This window comes from Dendrobium catenatum, unplaced genomic scaffold, assembly GCF_001605985.2.
Source record: "Dendrobium catenatum unplaced genomic scaffold, ASM160598v2 fragScaff_scaffold_1608, whole genome shotgun sequence".
NCBI lineage: Eukaryota > Viridiplantae > Streptophyta > Magnoliopsida > Asparagales > Orchidaceae > Dendrobium > Dendrobium catenatum.
The window spans coordinates 4,042,836-4,058,872 of NW_021320070.1; the positions used below are offsets into that span (position 1 = coordinate 4,042,836).

The window sequence follows — 16,037 nt, forward strand, 5'->3', positions numbered from 1 at the left end:
ATTATTTTGCGCCGGAAGGCCTTTTTCGACGCGCATCAAACCGGCGGAAATATTTCCGTCGGAAATCCGTCGGAAATTAGCATTTCCGACGGATTTTGGACAATTTTCCGGCGAAAATGTCTGCCGGAAAATGAAGTTTTTCCTGTAGTGTCTCCAATGGACCCTGAGAGTCATGGTTGGCAGTGCAAGAATAAGTAACTAGAAGATAGATCCAATCAAACTACTAACCTCTTTGGCCAAGTGAGCAAGATACAAAGCTGATAGGGGCGATTGTTCGGCCGGCTTGACGACCATGGTGCATCCGGAAGCAAGCGCCGCAGCAACCTTAGCAGCGAAAAGCACAGTTGGGAAGTTCCAAGGAATGATGTGGCCAACCACACCAACTGGCTCCTTGAGAGTGTAAGCCTGGAACTCACCTGTACACTTGAGGGTCTCACCATGAATTTTATCTGCAGCACCAGCATAATACCTGAAACAATTGGCTGCAAATGGGATGTCAAAGGCTCTTGTAATGTGCAGTAGCTTTCCTGCATCAATGGAGTCGAGCATGGCGAGCTCTTCTCCATGTTGGTCGATCAAATCGGCCAGCTTGAACAATATTCTTCCTCTTTCCTGTCATAAACAGCTAGATCTTTACGAACAGTTCATGTAATTAGCTTGAATTCAGCTTATCCAACGCATAAATATGTTGAAATTTGTAGAACAATCTTACAAAGCCAGACATGCGAGGCCATTTGCCATGGTCAAAGGCTTCTCTTGAAGCCTTAACGGCTATGTCAACGTCTTCCTTGTCACCTTCTGCTACTTGTGTTGCTACTTCTCCTGTTCTAGGATCTATTGTTTCAAATTTCTTACCTGTATGAAGTAGTTTTTCACATGAATTAGTTATATTTTTATAATAAAATATAATAGGAAAGAATTTTTAATTTTCAAGCACACCCTAAAGAGTAGGGGTGTAAGCGAGTCAGACTGTGTTTTGTGAGTCAGCTTGTGGTTTGGTAAATGGATTGTGAACAAAGCTCCATGAGCTAATGATGTGAAACCAACATGAGCATGAGCTCATTTAAGAAATTTTAAGAATAGTTGACAATGAATTGCCAATTAATAACTTATTGAAATAACAAGCAAGTTCATCAAAGAATCTTAGTTTTCAACTAGCTTAGGCGAGGAAGTACATGTAGATTAGCCAAAACTCCTAGGTAACCAAAGATAGTAGCAATACCAAAAGCTATTAATCAACAATCCGCAACTTAATAAAGAGAGTTTTCACCTTGGGGATGGATCACTCAACTACACTAGGCTTAGTGGAAAAAGGTCTTCAGCACACCCAACGATGCCACGAGGACGGTAGCAACATCAATGGCCTTGATCCACGGAAAGGTCGGTGGTGGCGGAGATGGCGGGGATGGATGACCTTGGAGGATCCAATCGTAGTCTTGAAATTGATTGTCTATGACATCCACGAGAGTATGCAAGATGCGATTTAGATAGTCCTCAATAGTGTCGTCAAATCCAAATCCAACGTCGAAGAACTGCGAACGGGTGATGTGAATGTCTCCGTAGATGTCGTACACGAATCCGCTATCAAGCTCAGGATCCGCCATGCGTCATTTACGAGGAGAGGGGCGGCGTAGTCTTCTTCTTCTTTGACTTCACAGATCACAAGGAGAAGCAAGATGAGGGGGCGGCGGGAGCAGGAGGAAGAGGAGCCGGCGGTTTCCAAGGGAGATCCAATGGCAATAGGTTTAATCCCAAAATCTGAAATTAATTTCAGATTTTAGTGGATTTAGAGGGAAATCCAAATTGAAACTAATTCAAATTTGAGGGGAGTTAAGGGGGAATTAATGGCAAATAATGGGGCCATTAAGAGGGGGAGGCCGGCGGGTTCTCAGGAGTGGCCGGCGGCGGGCTTCCAAGGGGGCGGCGGCAACAAGAGTTTTGGAAGGGATTTTCTTATGGTGGAGGGGAAGAAGATGGAAGAAAACACGAACGAGAAGATACAATAACTTAACCACGAGCCGCGGACTCTTCCAACGACTGGTGGGCCTTGCGATTTGCTCCCCTTGAGCTCTCTCTCTTCTCCAGCTCTCATGCAAGAAGAAGTAGAAGAAAACCAAAATTTTTTTTCATTCAAATATTCATTAGCTATTACAAGAGAAAAGACCCATATATATAGGTCTCAAACATACAAGAAGAAATAAAGACTAAATTGCCCTCAGGGCCCCAACATGACTCAACTCAACATAAGGGTACAATAGGAAAACATAAAAATAAAATGCATAAACAACTAGAAATATAAGCTCTGAATCGTGGCCATCGATCTGCGATGCTTCCGGCGATACACATATTTGAACCTTGGATCGATGTACTCATCAGCTAATGAGCCTGATTTGAACTAACCTCAACTCATTAGAAAAGTACTAATATAAAATATATTTGAATTCAGTACTTATTGTATAAAACTATTAAATTTTTTAAAAAATAATATCATCTTATCATTTCAAGCATTTTTTTTAATTATTTATCTCTTTTGTTATAAAAGAACCAGCTTGAATTCGTAGAATTAAGCTTAAACTCGATTAAGTAATCAAGTTCAAGCACGTGCTAGAGTTGACTCGAGCTTGATTTGACTTGTTTACACCTCTACAAGAGAGAGAGAGAGAGAGAGAGAGAGAGAGAGAGAGAGAGAGAGAGAGAGAGAGATACCAGAGACAGAATCAATGAACTGGCCATTGATGAAGAGCTTAGTGAACTTGATTTCAGGAGTCTTGAGCTTGGAAACTCCATTACTCTCAGTAGCCATGAAAATAGAGAGATTTATAGTTATTAAAACAAACCTTCTAATTCTAATTATTTCCTCTCTTCCTCTGTGTTCTTCTCCTCTTCAGTACTGCCGATGGCTTTTATAAGGCAAGCACAAGCTTTTGTTATTCAATTTTATAATATTTTACGACAAAAATGGTTATTGTAAATGATAATTAATGCGCCAATTTGGCTCAAGATAGAAAATGACATATTAATATTTCACTGGCGATTATTTTCTTTTCAAAATATAAAATAACATAGTGGAAATTAAAAATATTTATTTATTTTTATGTGACAAAACAAAAGGAAACGAATTTACATGTTTGATTTTTATTCTATGATAAGATTCGTATTGTGATGATTGAATAAGAAACAAATTGATTTGTTTGTTTGTTTGTTGTTTTAATCCTGATATATCATCAAAAAAATAATCTTGATCGGGAACAAATCTCGAAGTAAAATCAAGTTGGAAACTTCAAAAATTAAATCAGAAACCATCTGAACTTTGATTTTCAGCAAACTCATAGTCGAATTGAACGTCTCGAAAATATGAACCTAAGGACACTAAATTCGACTCAATCTGAGCCAAAATAGGTCCAAATTAAAGACCCGAAGCACTTTTGGAAGGTTTAAACTATAAGTTGGATTACCAAACGGTTCCCAAACGTGACATGCTTATAGTCGAATTGAGTGGCTCGACGAGATGAATCAAATGAATCCAATATCATCAAATTCTGATATCATTAAGACATTTAAATTCCCAATAAATGTCCCATGATCAAGGGATTCAACATGGGTTATCCATTCAAAACACTCCTAATTTACCCTTTATCTTCCTCCTATTTACTGGTCATGCCGGAAGAAAATGGGCCAAGGAAGAATAGAAGGAAGAGTTATCTTGCGACCAGACTCCTCCTCAACTATCGTCGTACTTCCGCCCGTCGCCGGATTTCTACCCGATGTCGGACTTCGGCCTGTTGCCGAAATTCTACTTGATGCAAGACTTTGGCCCGGCCACCGACCGTCTTTGGACTTCCGCCCGTCGCTGGAATTCTACCAAACGTTAAACTTTTGCCTGTCCCCGGACTTTCGTCGGACTTATACCCGACATTGGACTTCCGCCCGTCGCCGGATTTCTACCCGACACCAGACTTCCCCATGTTGCCGGATTTCTACCCGACGTTGGACTTTTGCCCGTCGCCAAACTTCTGCCAATCACCAAACTTTCGTTGGACTTTCACCCGACATCGGACTTCTACCTGTCACCGGATTTCTACCCGACATCGGTCTTTCGCCCGTTGCCAGACTTTCGCCTGTCGTCGGACCTTCGTTGGACTTCCACCCAACGCCAGACTTCCACCCGTCACTGGATTTCTACCCATCGTCGGACTTGTACCCGTTGCCAAAATTCTGCCCATCGTCGAACTTTCGTTAGACTTCTACCCAACGTTGTACTTCCATCCTTTGCCAGACAATGTTCTTTTCTTACCACTGTCACCCGTCAACTGCGGTCCCTCCGACCACCATCACCAGACTATGACCTTTCTGACTTCCGTCGCCCGCCAACTATGATCCTGCCGACCAAACAAACATATCAATACTGATTCTTCCAATTTCCACCATGTAATGCATTCTATATTATATATATCTGTTACATCAAGTCAACGCCTTCCCTCCAATGAAGGGCCTCATTTATAATCAACTGTAAATACTAGTGGATTCATTCAAACTGGGCTAGGCCCCGTGGTTTTTCCCTTTTCAGGGTTTTTCACATAATAATCTTGGTGTCTCTTATAAATATTGCACCCTCTCTTTTCTATTTGTATGTGTGCTGAATCTTCGTACAAAACTAAGACATTAAACTATATGTTTCTCTACCACCACGAATATTCTAGGATGCAACAAATCCAGAGTCTGTTTGGGACAGTTTTTTCATTGCTTTGCTTTTCAGACAGCAACCATAATTTCATTTGACTATTGTTTTCTCTTTCTTTTTCATTTTAAAGCTATTTTTCACAACTGGAGCATTTAAGTTATTTTTCTCATAGCAGCTTTCTAAAACGTGGCAACCATCCCAAACAGACACTTATTGAATCTTCATGATAAGGTTTGTTTGGGACAACTTTCTCACTGCTTTGCTTCATATAACTAAATTCTATTTGGCTACTTTGTTCTTGATGCTTTCTCGTCATTTTTTAGAATTTTTTGTGGTGGGAAATCGCTTTTTACAATCAAAATTGTTAATATGTGGTGTCTTCAAAAAGTAGCTATTTGATTATTAGAAAAAGAATATATTTATCATATTTACAACAACTTTTTAAAAAATTATTTTTCCCACACAATCAGCTTTATAAAATGCTGCCGACCCAAAAAAATCGATAATATATCATATTCAACAGGCCAAATGCAGCTACTCAATTAATTTTTTTAATATTATTATAGCAATTTGAAGGCCGGCTAACTTTGGCAATTACAATATCAAAATTTGATTTTTTTTTTTTTTTTTTGAAGTGAGAAATAGTATCAAAATTGTCAACTCAGGAGTCCTAAGATTGAATGTTTATAAGATAAGGCTTCATTTGGGACGTTTTTCTTATTGCTTCTTCAAAGCTGTTTTAAGAAGCAGTAAAAAAGCCGTCGCAAACAAAGCCTAAATACAATATAATATATGTGAGGATAATTAATTACCTGATTAAAGAAAACAGCCTGCCAAGCAGTCTGGACAGCCATGTCTATATCTGCATCACTGAAGATAATTAATGGAGATTTTCCTCCTAATTCTAATGAAACAATCTTTAAATTGCTTGCTGCTGCTGCTCCCATAACTAATTTCCCTACTTCTGTTGATCCTGTGAAGCTCACCTTAAGGAAATTAATTACAGAATTATACATTCAATTTGTATAAAATTCTTTAATTTTGAATGAGAATTAGGATAGAAAAAAGATTTATATTACAGCATCAACATCCATGTGAGAAGCTATGGCAGCTCCAGCAGTTGGGCCATAGCCAGTGATAACATTGATAACTCCATCAGGAATACCAGCCTACAATAACAAAACAGAATTCTAGTTATTGTCTGATTTTTTTTTTCCTGAAAGAAAAGAGTCTACAATGCCTGCATGAGCTTTCAAAACTCCTTACAACTGCAGAGGTCTCCAATTAGGGGTCTTAATTTTGACACGACCCGAAAATCCGACTTGAATCCGACCCGACGGACCCGAAATAGGTCGGGTTCGGGTTCAACAATTCGACTTGTTCCAAATATCGGGTCGGTTTCAGGTTGACACTTTGACCCTAAATTGATGCAATTAAAAAGTAGGGACTACCAAGATTGCATATAAACTTGACGTATTCCTTTCAAAACAACTTTAACAAACACAAATTTAACTAAAATGAAACAAAAAGACACCTTACAACTTTTCTATTAGAACATAAAAACACAATACGACTTTTAAACTCGAAATAAAAGACATAACACGATGCAATGACACCCTAAAAATACGACTCAAGACACCTTGCAACTTACAAAATTTTAAAGAGAAGAAAGATACAAATGGGGTGGACACTTGCAGAGAGAAGAAATAGATAAGAAATCCGAAACGAAGTCAAAGAGAGGAGAAGAAGAAGTGGATAAAGCTCATAAGCTATCCAAGAAAAACCCTCATGTTTTAGTTCCAAAAATCATCACCAAAATATCTTTTTAAATCCTCAAATCAGCCTCCGTTATATAAGAGAAGAAAGGGAGCCAAACAGCCACTCAACTACCCCAATGACCCAATCAGAAAAGAGAAAAAAAGTCAGCAATTACTCTCATTGGGAGCTCAATAGCCAAAAGAAACCAGCCATAAATATATGCAGGAACCGAACAATTAGCCATTGAGTCGAACAGGTAATCTACGGGCAAAGCAAGGGAATCGAACATGTATAGCAAGGGCGGGCCAAGCACAACCATCAAATAAAAAGCGTCAAGAGGGAAGGAATCGGGCAGGCAGAGGAAACGAAGGGCCAAAACAGGGGGGATGGACCCGGCCATCAAGAACCAATAGCTAACACATCAACCGCTCCCCCCCCACCCAAATTGACCCGAAAACCCGTTTTTGACCCGAAAATTCGAGATTGACCTGTTTTGACCCGAAAAGCTGAGATAACCCCTTTTTTGACCTGGAAACTAGCAATTTTTTTTGTTGGCCCAAGGTCATTCGAGTCTTGTAGGGTTGACCCGAACCCGAAGCGGGTCGGGTTCGGGTCCGAAAAACTGACCCGTTTACAAAAACGGGTCGGATTCGGGTTGACCCGAATAGTGTGGAGTCAGTTCTGGGATCGACCCCACCCGACACGTGACCCAAAATTGACACCCTTATCTCCAATGGACCCTGAGAGTCATGGTTGGCAGTGCAAGAATAAGTAATTAGAAGATAGATCCAATCAAACTACTCACCTCTTTGGCCAAGTGAGCAAGATACAAAGCTGATAGCGGCGATTGTTCGGCCGGCTTGACGACCATGGTGCATCCGGAAGCAAGCGCCGCAGCGACCTTAGCGGCGAAAAGCACAGTTGGGAAGTTCCAAGGAATGATGTGGCCAACCACACCAACTGGCTCCTTGAGAGTATAAGCCTGGAACTCACCTGCACACTTGAGTGTCTCACCATGAATTTTATCAGCAGCACCACCATAATACCTGAAACAATTGGCTGCAAATGGGATGTCAAAGGCTCTTGTAATGTGCAGTAGCTTTCCGGCATCAATGGAGTCAAGCATGGCGATCTCTTCTCCATGTTGGTCGATCAAATCGGCCAACTTGAACAATATTCTTCCCCTTTCCTGTCATTAGTGGCTCGATCTTTACGAACAGTTCATGTAATTAGCTTGAATTGAGCTTATCCAACGCATAAATATGTTAAAATTTGCAAAACAATCTTACAAAGCCAGAAATGCGAGGCCATTTGCCATGGTCAAAGGCTTCCCTTGCAGCCTTAACGGCTATGTCAACGTCTTCCTTGTCACCTTCTGCTACTTGTGTTACCATTTCTCCTGTTCTAGGATCTATTGTTTCAAATTTCTTTCCTGTATGAAATTAATTATATTTTTATAAGAAAATATGATAGGAAAGAATTTTTATTTTTCAAGTACATACTAAAGAGTAGGGGTGTAAGCGAGTCAGACTGTTTTGTGAGCCACTTCATGCTCAGGTCGATAAATGGCTTGTGAACCAAGATCCATGAGCTGATGAGTCAGATTTGAGCTAACCTCAACTCGTTAGCTCGCAAGCAGATTCATTTAAAAAATACAAATATAAATTATATTTGAATTCAGTAGTTATAGTATAAAACTATTAAAAATTTTAAAAATCATCTCATCTTATCATTTGAAGCAAGCTTTAACTCGATTAAGTAATCAAGCTCAAGCTTGTGCTAGAGTTGACTCGAGCTCGGTTTGACTTGTTTACAGCTCTACTGTATAGAGAGAGAGAGAGAGAGAGAGAGAGAGAGAGAGAGAGAGAATCAAATACCAGAGACAGAATCAATGAACTGGCCATTGATGAAGAGCTTGGCGAACTTGATTTCAGGAGTCTTGAGCTTGGAAACTCCATTACTCTCAGAAGCCATGAAAATAGAGAGATTTAAAATTATTAAAACAAACCTTCTAATTCTAATTAATTTCTCTCTTCCTCTATGTTCTTCTCCTCTTCAATACTGCCGATGGCTTTTATAAGGCAAGCACAGGCTTATGTAATTCAATTTTATAATATTTTACGAGAAAAATGATTATTGCAAATGATAATTAATGAGCCAATTTTCCTCAGGATAGAAAATGACATATTAACATTTCACTTGGCGATTATTTTCGTTTCAAAATATAAAATAATATAGTGGAAATAAAAAATATTTATTTATTTATTTATTTTTATGTGACAAAACAAAAGGACAAAACAAAAGGAAACGAATTTACATGTTTGGTTATTATTCTATGATAAGATTCATATTGCGATGATTGAATAAGAAACAAATTGATTTGTTTGTTTGTTTGCTTTGTTTTAATCCTAATATATCATAAAAAAAAATCATCTTGATCGAGCACGAATCTCAAAGCAAAATTAAGTAGGAAATTTCAAAAATTAAATCAGAGATCATATGAACTTTGATTTCAGCAAACTTACAGTTGAACTGAACGTCTTTGAAAATACTAACCTAACGACACCAAATTCGACTTAATCCAAGCCCAAATGGATCCAAATCAAAGACCCGAAGAACATTTGGAAGGCTCAAATCATAATTTAGATTACCAAATGATTTCCAAACGTGACATGCTTATAGTCGAATTGAGCGGCTCGACGAGACGAATCCAAACGAGTCCATGATCATCAAATTCTTATATCATTAAGACATTCAAATTCTCAATAAACGGCCCACGATCAAGGGATTCAGCATCGGCAGTCCATTCAAAGCACTCATAATTTACTTTTGATATTCTTTATAAGTACTGGTCATGCTACTCTCAGAAAACTATAAATAGACCCCAAGGGGGTGGGGGGAGAAAGGGAGCCAAGGAAGAAGAGAAGGAAGAGTTCTCTTGCCACTAGACTCATCCTCGATTACTGCCGGACTTCTGCCCATCGTCGGATTTCTACCCGATATCGAGCTTCCACCCGTCGTTGGATTTCTACCCGACGTTGTACTTCCGCCCGTCGCCGGACTTCTGCCCGTCCCCGGACTTCCACTCTTTGTCAGACTTCTACTTTTTGCCGGACTTTCATTAGACTTTTACTCGACGCCGGACTTCAGCTCGTTGTCGGATTTCTATCTGATGTCGGACTTCCGCTTGTCGTCAGACTTTTGTTGGACTTCCACTTGATGTCAGACTTCCACCCATCACTGAATTTCTACCCGACGTCGGACTTCCGCCCGTTGCCGGAATTATGTCCATCACCAAAATTTTGTCTGACTTCTACCCGATGTTGTACTTCTGTCAGTCGCTAGACAATGTTCTTTTCTGACCACAGTCGCTGCCAACTACGGTCTCTCCGACCAACATCATCAGACTATGGTCTTTCTGACCTCCGTCACCCACCAACTATGGTCTTGCCGACCAAACGAACATATCAATATCGATTCATCCAATTTTCATCGTTAATGCATTATATATTATGTATATTTGTTACATAAAACGTTGTAGCCATCCCAAACAAACTCTTATTGAATCTTCATGATAAGGTTTGTTTGGGACAACTTTTTCACTGCTTTGCTTCATAGACTGCAACTAAATTCTATTTGGCTACTTTGTTCTTGTTGCTTTCTAGCCTTTTTTTAGAATTTTTTGTGGTTGGAAATCACTTTTTACAATCAGAATTGTTAATATGTGGTGACTTTAAAAAGTAGCTATTCTATTATTTGAAAAAGAATATATTTATAATATATACAACAACAAAAAAAAAAGTTATTTTTACCACACAACTAGCTTTATAAAACTGCATCCATTCCAAAAAAAGTCCATAATCTATCATATTAAACAGGCCAAAAGCAGCTACTCAATTAAATTTTTTTTTTTAATATTATTATTCCAATTTGAAGGACGGCTAACTTTGGCAATTAAATATCAAAATTTGGAAGAAAAAAAATTGAGTCCAGTTATCAAAATTTAAATTTCATTGAGATAAATGTTCTATCTATTAAATTTAATTCGAGATTTATGCAAAAAATGAATAATTAATTAGGCAAATATTATATTTATCTCATAACAAACTTATATATTACCATACTTCAAAACTAATAAGCAAAACATTGAATAAATTCATATATTGATAGGTACTTAATTTATGAATATGAGTACTATTATATATTATATGTGACTTATTATTAATTTATTTTTTAAATAAAGCATCAACATAATTAATTAATTATTCCAAAAAAAAAAAAAAGACTTAAACTCTTAGGGGTTTGTTTGGCAAAAATATGATTTAACTTGAGTAGGATTCACTAAATCCTGTAAATTCAAATTAAGTAAATCCTGAAAATTATTTGGTAATATAAGGGTTAAATCTTGTTAAAACCTTTGAAGCTCTTCGACAATGGAATCAGATTTAAGGCGATTATTTGTAACTTGACAATCGAAGCCAGGTTCCACAGTCTGCTCTCCCGTGCCCTGAAATCTTAAATCCGCCAAACTGCAAGATATAGTAAATCCGAGATTTACCGCTAAAAAGACGAGACAGGATTTATTCCGCCGTAACTTACAACGGTGCCATAAATCCTGTTTGACAGGAGTTAGCATAAATCTTGCTCAAACCAGACATAAATCTCGTTGCCAAACAACCACTTAATAATGTTGAATATAATAATGAGTGTTCTTGATTTTGTGTCTAAGAATAAAAATCATTTAGCTTAAAAAGTCATAGTTGATAAAACCAAACCCTCTAAAGAATCATATAAACATCAATCAATTATTAGTGTTCAATCATCTTTCTTTGACTAAGAACCTAAGTCTATATAATTCTAAAAAGTAGCTCTATAATTTATTGGTAAAACCTTATAGATGATAGAGACATAATGATAAATTATTACTTCAATCACCTTATAATGAAGAAACACCATTCATATCTCTACCACCACAAGAAAGAAATGAGATATTATAACTTAAGCTCATGATATTAAGGAGCTTTAATCCATTTATGAAAGCAAACATTTTAAAGCCAAGGAGAACCATAAATTGGAGTAATCACAGTCTTCTCTTGAAGATATTTCTCCAATGCATGTAATCCTAAATCTCTACCAAATCCGCTCATTTTGTAGCCGCCATACGGACAATCTTGATCAAAAACGGTGTAGCAATTTATCCATATGATGCCGGCTCGAATCGATCTTGAAACTCTATTTGCTATGTTCAAATCATTAGTGATAATTCCAGCAGCTAACCCATAAATGGTGTTGTTTGCTTTCTCAATCACCTCCTCAATTGTCCTAATTCAATTCAAGGAGTAGATAAAAACCATCAATTAGCTTTATTTGTATAAATTATTTGATTTAAATCATTTCATATGATAAGATACAATACTTACTTGAACTTCATGAGAGACATCACTGGCCCAAATATCTCATCTCTAGCTATCACCATGTCCTCCTGTTTCAGTATCAAATTCAAGTATATGAACTATTAGAAGATCTATGAAATAGAGAAATTATTACGTGCGGACTGAACCGTCCAGATTTGCTACGTATTTACTGAGTATTTGCTATGTATTTGCAAATACTCAATTGTGAGTATTACTAAGTATTTTTTAAGTATTTTGTGATTATTTGGTGATTTACTGTGTAATTGTTGAGTATTAAATATGCAGCAATCAGGACGGTTCTTCCCGTCGGGACTCCGCAAGCTTCTTACTTGTAAGGCACTTTACCTTAACATCTGTAAATATTGTTGGCTCAATGAAGTACCCGTTCTTGCCGCAGGGCTTTCCACCAGTCAGAAGGGTTGCACCATCTCTCTTACCATACTCGATGTATTGAAGAATCTTCTCAAATTGTTTCTTATCAACCTAATACACAATCAAACAATGAAATCTTGTAAAAATAGCTGAAGTTTTGTTCAAGAAAGAAGATGAAAAATCCTACAACTGATCACCTGAGGTCCTTGATTAACATTTGAATCAAAAGGGTCCCCAACCACCCAATCCTTAAGACTTTCAGTAATCTTCTTGATGAATTCATCATAAATTCCTTCATGAACAAAAACCCGAGACCCCGCGATACAAATTTCTCCCTGATGAATCGATGATGACAGAAATTTCCATAACAACAAGAATATATCATCAACACGAGCTCAAAAACTATCCAAATACTTGGAATTTTGAGGAATAATATATATACCTTGTTATAGAATATGGCTTGCTTGGCAACATTAATAGCCATATTGACATCTGCATCATTGAAGATAATCAATGGAGATTTACCACCTAGCTCAAGAGAAACAGGCTTGAGATTGCTTCTTGCAGATGCTTCCATAATTAGGCGCCCTACTTCTGTAGATCCTGTAAAACTTATCTGCAACAATATCATACAAATTAAGAAGATAAGAACAAACCAAAATCATATATGAAAGAACAGAAGTATGCTTCTCCAACCACCAACAAAAACAACAACATCAAGCCTTTGTCACACTATGTGAGGTCGGCTACATGAATATTTTTTCTCCATTGTATCATGTTAAAAGTCAAATTCTTGTTTAAATCTAATAAAGAAATATCATTTCTAATATTTTCTAACAAAGCCTTTTTAGGTCTACCTCTACCTTTCTTAACATAAGTCAAATCTAATACCTCTACTTTTTTAACCGAGTCATCGGAAGGCTGCCGTTTTATGTGACCAAACCATCTAAGGCGACTCTCTCTAATCTTATCTTCCACTGGCGCTACTCCAACCTTTTCACTTATATGCTCATTTCATATCCTATCTCAAAAGGTTAAGCCACTTATTCACCTGAGCATCCTCATCTATGCAACACTAAACTTAGTATTATGATTCTCTTTTAATAGCCAACATTCGGCACCATAAAGCATTGCGGGTCTCACCACCATATTATAGACTTTTCCCTTAAGTTATAGGGGCACTTTTCTATCACACAACAAGTCCGATGCATTCCTCTACTTCAACCATCCAACTTGAATTCTACTGATAATATACCAATCTATTTCATCATCACTTTGAACAATAGATCCAAATATCTAAAACGTGTACTCTTATTAATGACTTGATCGCCCAAAGTCACAATCCCAAGATATCTAAAAAGTATGCTTCTCCAACCGATAAGTGTAAAATCTTCATAACATTTGGATGGCCAAAATTGCACAGAAATTTTGGTTGATCAACCAACATTCTTGTTCGACCAACAGTGATTTCAATTCAATCTTGGCCGATCAAGGTTTTAATCCTGTGGGTTTGAGGAGCAACTTTGTTGTAAACATACAAGAAGTTAGAACATAAAGAACAGCAAAGAGGACTTAACGGCGTCGACATTCATGTGAGAACAAAGTGCAGCACCAGCAGTTGATCCAAAACCTGTGACAACATTGAGAACTCCATCAGGTATGCCAGCCTGCAGAGAAGAAATCAAGTTAGTATGTCAGCTACTATTAACTTGAAAGGAACATTATAACTCAGTTTTTGGAGAAATTATTCTGTGTGGAGTCGGAACGCAGCTCTACGTTCGGAGAGCAATCAGAATATGCGCTACCGAGCCGCGGTATCGAGTGGTACCGAGCAGTACCGAGCCGCAGTATCGAACGGGGTGATGCGGCGCATTCTGGTTGGTCTCCGAACAGCGTTCGACGTCCGCAAGGATATAGAACATCAAACATTTGCTAATCTATGTTATTTTATGCTTTGAAAAGGCTATTATGCAATGAAAAACTGTGTAATCTTTCCAGGTTTTCATCAAAACATTATTAATTTTCTTTAACATTCACCCTTATGTTTCATGCTTCTATTTGCATTAACTTTTGGCTATCTCCCAACAATTGTAACAACTCAAAGGCAACATATCTCATACAACAAACAACAACAACAACAAAATAACAATGAAAAACAGTCACCTCCTTAGCCAAATTTGCATAATAAAGAGCAGTAAGGGGCGTCTGCTCGGCAGGCTTGACAATCATGGTGCAACCAGCGGCCAAAGCCGGCGCAACTTTTGCGAAGAACATTATAGATGGAAAATTCCAAGGGATAATATGCCCAACCACACCTATGGGCTCCTTCAATGTGTACCCTTGAAACTCTCCAGAACACTTCATCGTCTCCCCATGAATTTTATCAGCTGCACCAGCATAATATCGAACCGAGTTAGCGGCACCCGGAATATCCATGACTTTGTTGTGATGAAATAGTTTTCCTGAATCTAAGGACTCCAAAATGGCCAGTTCTTCTTGATGTTCATCAATCAAATCTGCAAGCTTCATCATGATTCTTCCTCTTGCCTGTTGAAAATACTATGAGTTATAAGAAGAAGATGATTGAATGTAAATTGATTTGGTTTTTCATTTGGAGGAGAAAGAGAGAAGGATGAATTATTCTGTCCGGATGTCGAACGCAGTCCAATGAAAATACGCCATGTCACCCCATACTCGGTATTGCAGCTCGGTACTGGGTGACGTGGTTGCACCTGATTCGTCCACTGGACGGTAAGTTGTGTCCGGTGTCAGCACAGAATAATCTTAAGGAAGAGGATGAGATAACATACAAAGCCAGATTTTCGAGGCCATTTTCCATAGTCGAAGGCTTCTCTTGCAGCTTTGACAGCTAAATCTACATCTTGTTTGTCACCTTCTGCTACTTTTGCAATCACTTCTCCTGTTCTTGGATCTCTCGTCTCAAATGTTTTTCCTGTAAAATTATTGATTTTCTTGCGTTAGCGGTCAGTTTCTATTTGAAAGTAATTGACAGCTTTCTAATGCTGTGTTTGAGAATTTTTTTTTTTTTTAAATGTAACTTTACTTAATTTTCTCATTATTTTAAAGAAATTTTTTTATGAGAATACATTTTTTTAATTGATCTGACCCAAATCTAGTTAACTAGAACTCGATCCGATTAATAAACAGGCCAAAAAATTGACCCTAACTCGACCTGCTGGCAACTGACATGAAATTAAGGCTTCGTTTGAGACGGCTTTATTACAGCTTCTTTAAGCAGTATTTTAGATTTTTTATACTAAAAAACTGCTTCAAGAAGCCGTAAAAAACCCGTTCCAAATATGTTTAGCATGATAGTTGTACGAAACTTATTGATCTATATTTTCTTGAGTTTAAGAACTCCGCTTTTCAAACAAATAGTTCACAATTAATTTTACAAATGACTTTTAAGCTTCATTTGGGATGACTTTTTTACTGCCTTCTAAAGGAACAATTATTACGTCCCAAAACCCGTCCCAAATATGTTTAGCATGATAGTTGTACGAAACTTATTGATCTATATTTTCTTGAGTTTAAGAACTCCGCTTTTCAAACAAATAGTTCACAATTAATTTTACAAATGACTTTTAAGCTTCATTTGGGATGACTTTTTTACTGCCTTCTAAAGGAACAATTATTACGTCCCCCGACCGGATGCAGAGAAACATCCGGTCGCAGGCAAAATCCCGCTATACCGAGGTGTACCGAGTTTTTTTCGAAAAACTCGGTACACCTCGGTATAGCGAGATTTTGCCTGCGACCGAATGTTTCTCTCATGTTTGTTATTACTTCTA

At 37.8% G+C, this 16,037-nt stretch overlaps 3 protein-coding genes across 3 annotated transcripts in view; all 3 read right to left on the bottom strand.

Moving 5' to 3' along the window:
- LOC110102654 (aldehyde dehydrogenase family 2 member C4-like) overlaps nt 1-2,803 on the bottom strand; it is a 6,939-nt gene extending 4,136 nt beyond the window's left edge. Inside the window, exons 1-3 of the mRNA XM_020831091.2 lie at nt 2,707-2,803; nt 713-855; nt 229-612 (exon numbers count right to left, since the gene is read on the bottom strand). Of these exons, the coding sequence (XP_020686750.1) occupies nt 229-612; nt 713-855; nt 2,707-2,803 (624 nt within the window). The remainder of the gene's footprint in view (nt 1-228; nt 613-712; nt 856-2,706) is intronic.
- A 1,528-nt stretch (nt 2,804-4,331) lies between these two features.
- On the bottom strand, nt 4,332-8,413 carry LOC114578361 (aldehyde dehydrogenase family 2 member C4-like). The gene is made up of 6 exons (XM_028700962.1): nt 8,317-8,413; nt 7,729-7,871; nt 7,245-7,628; nt 5,761-5,850; nt 5,494-5,667; nt 4,332-4,379 (listed from the first exon to the last, which is right to left on the bottom strand). Exons 1-6 carry the CDS (start codon nt 8,411-8,413, stop codon nt 4,332-4,334), a joined length of 936 nt encoding a protein of 311 aa, XP_028556795.1.
- Nucleotides 8,414-11,337: 2,924 nt separating this feature from the next.
- Nucleotides 11,338-15,178, bottom strand: LOC110102649 (aldehyde dehydrogenase family 2 member C4; the record flags this gene model as incomplete). Its single annotated transcript, XM_020831085.1, is given in 8 exon segments — nt 11,338-11,761; nt 11,860-11,921; nt 12,199-12,336; nt 12,423-12,560; nt 12,668-12,841; nt 13,803-13,892; nt 14,389-14,772; nt 15,036-15,178. Coding segments are annotated over 8 exon segments (1,403 nt in total), but the record flags the coding sequence as incomplete, so codon positions are not given.
- Nucleotides 15,179-16,037: the final 859 nt, after the last annotated feature.

Excerpts from the sequence above, each read along its gene's own strand:
- LOC114578361 (XM_028700962.1), bottom strand. The coding sequence starts at position 8,413 with ATGGCTTCTGAGAGTAATGGAGTTTCCAAGCTCAAGACTCCTGAAATC. Across the intron at positions 7,629-7,728 it reads GGCCTCGCATTTCTGGCTTT|GAAAGGGGAAGAATATTGTT; the intron begins GTAAGATTGTTT and ends CACTAATGACAG. Across the intron at positions 5,851-7,244 it reads TTGCTCACTTGGCCAAAGAG|GCTGGTATTCCTGATGGAGT; the intron begins GTGAGTAGTTTG and ends TTGTTATTGTAG.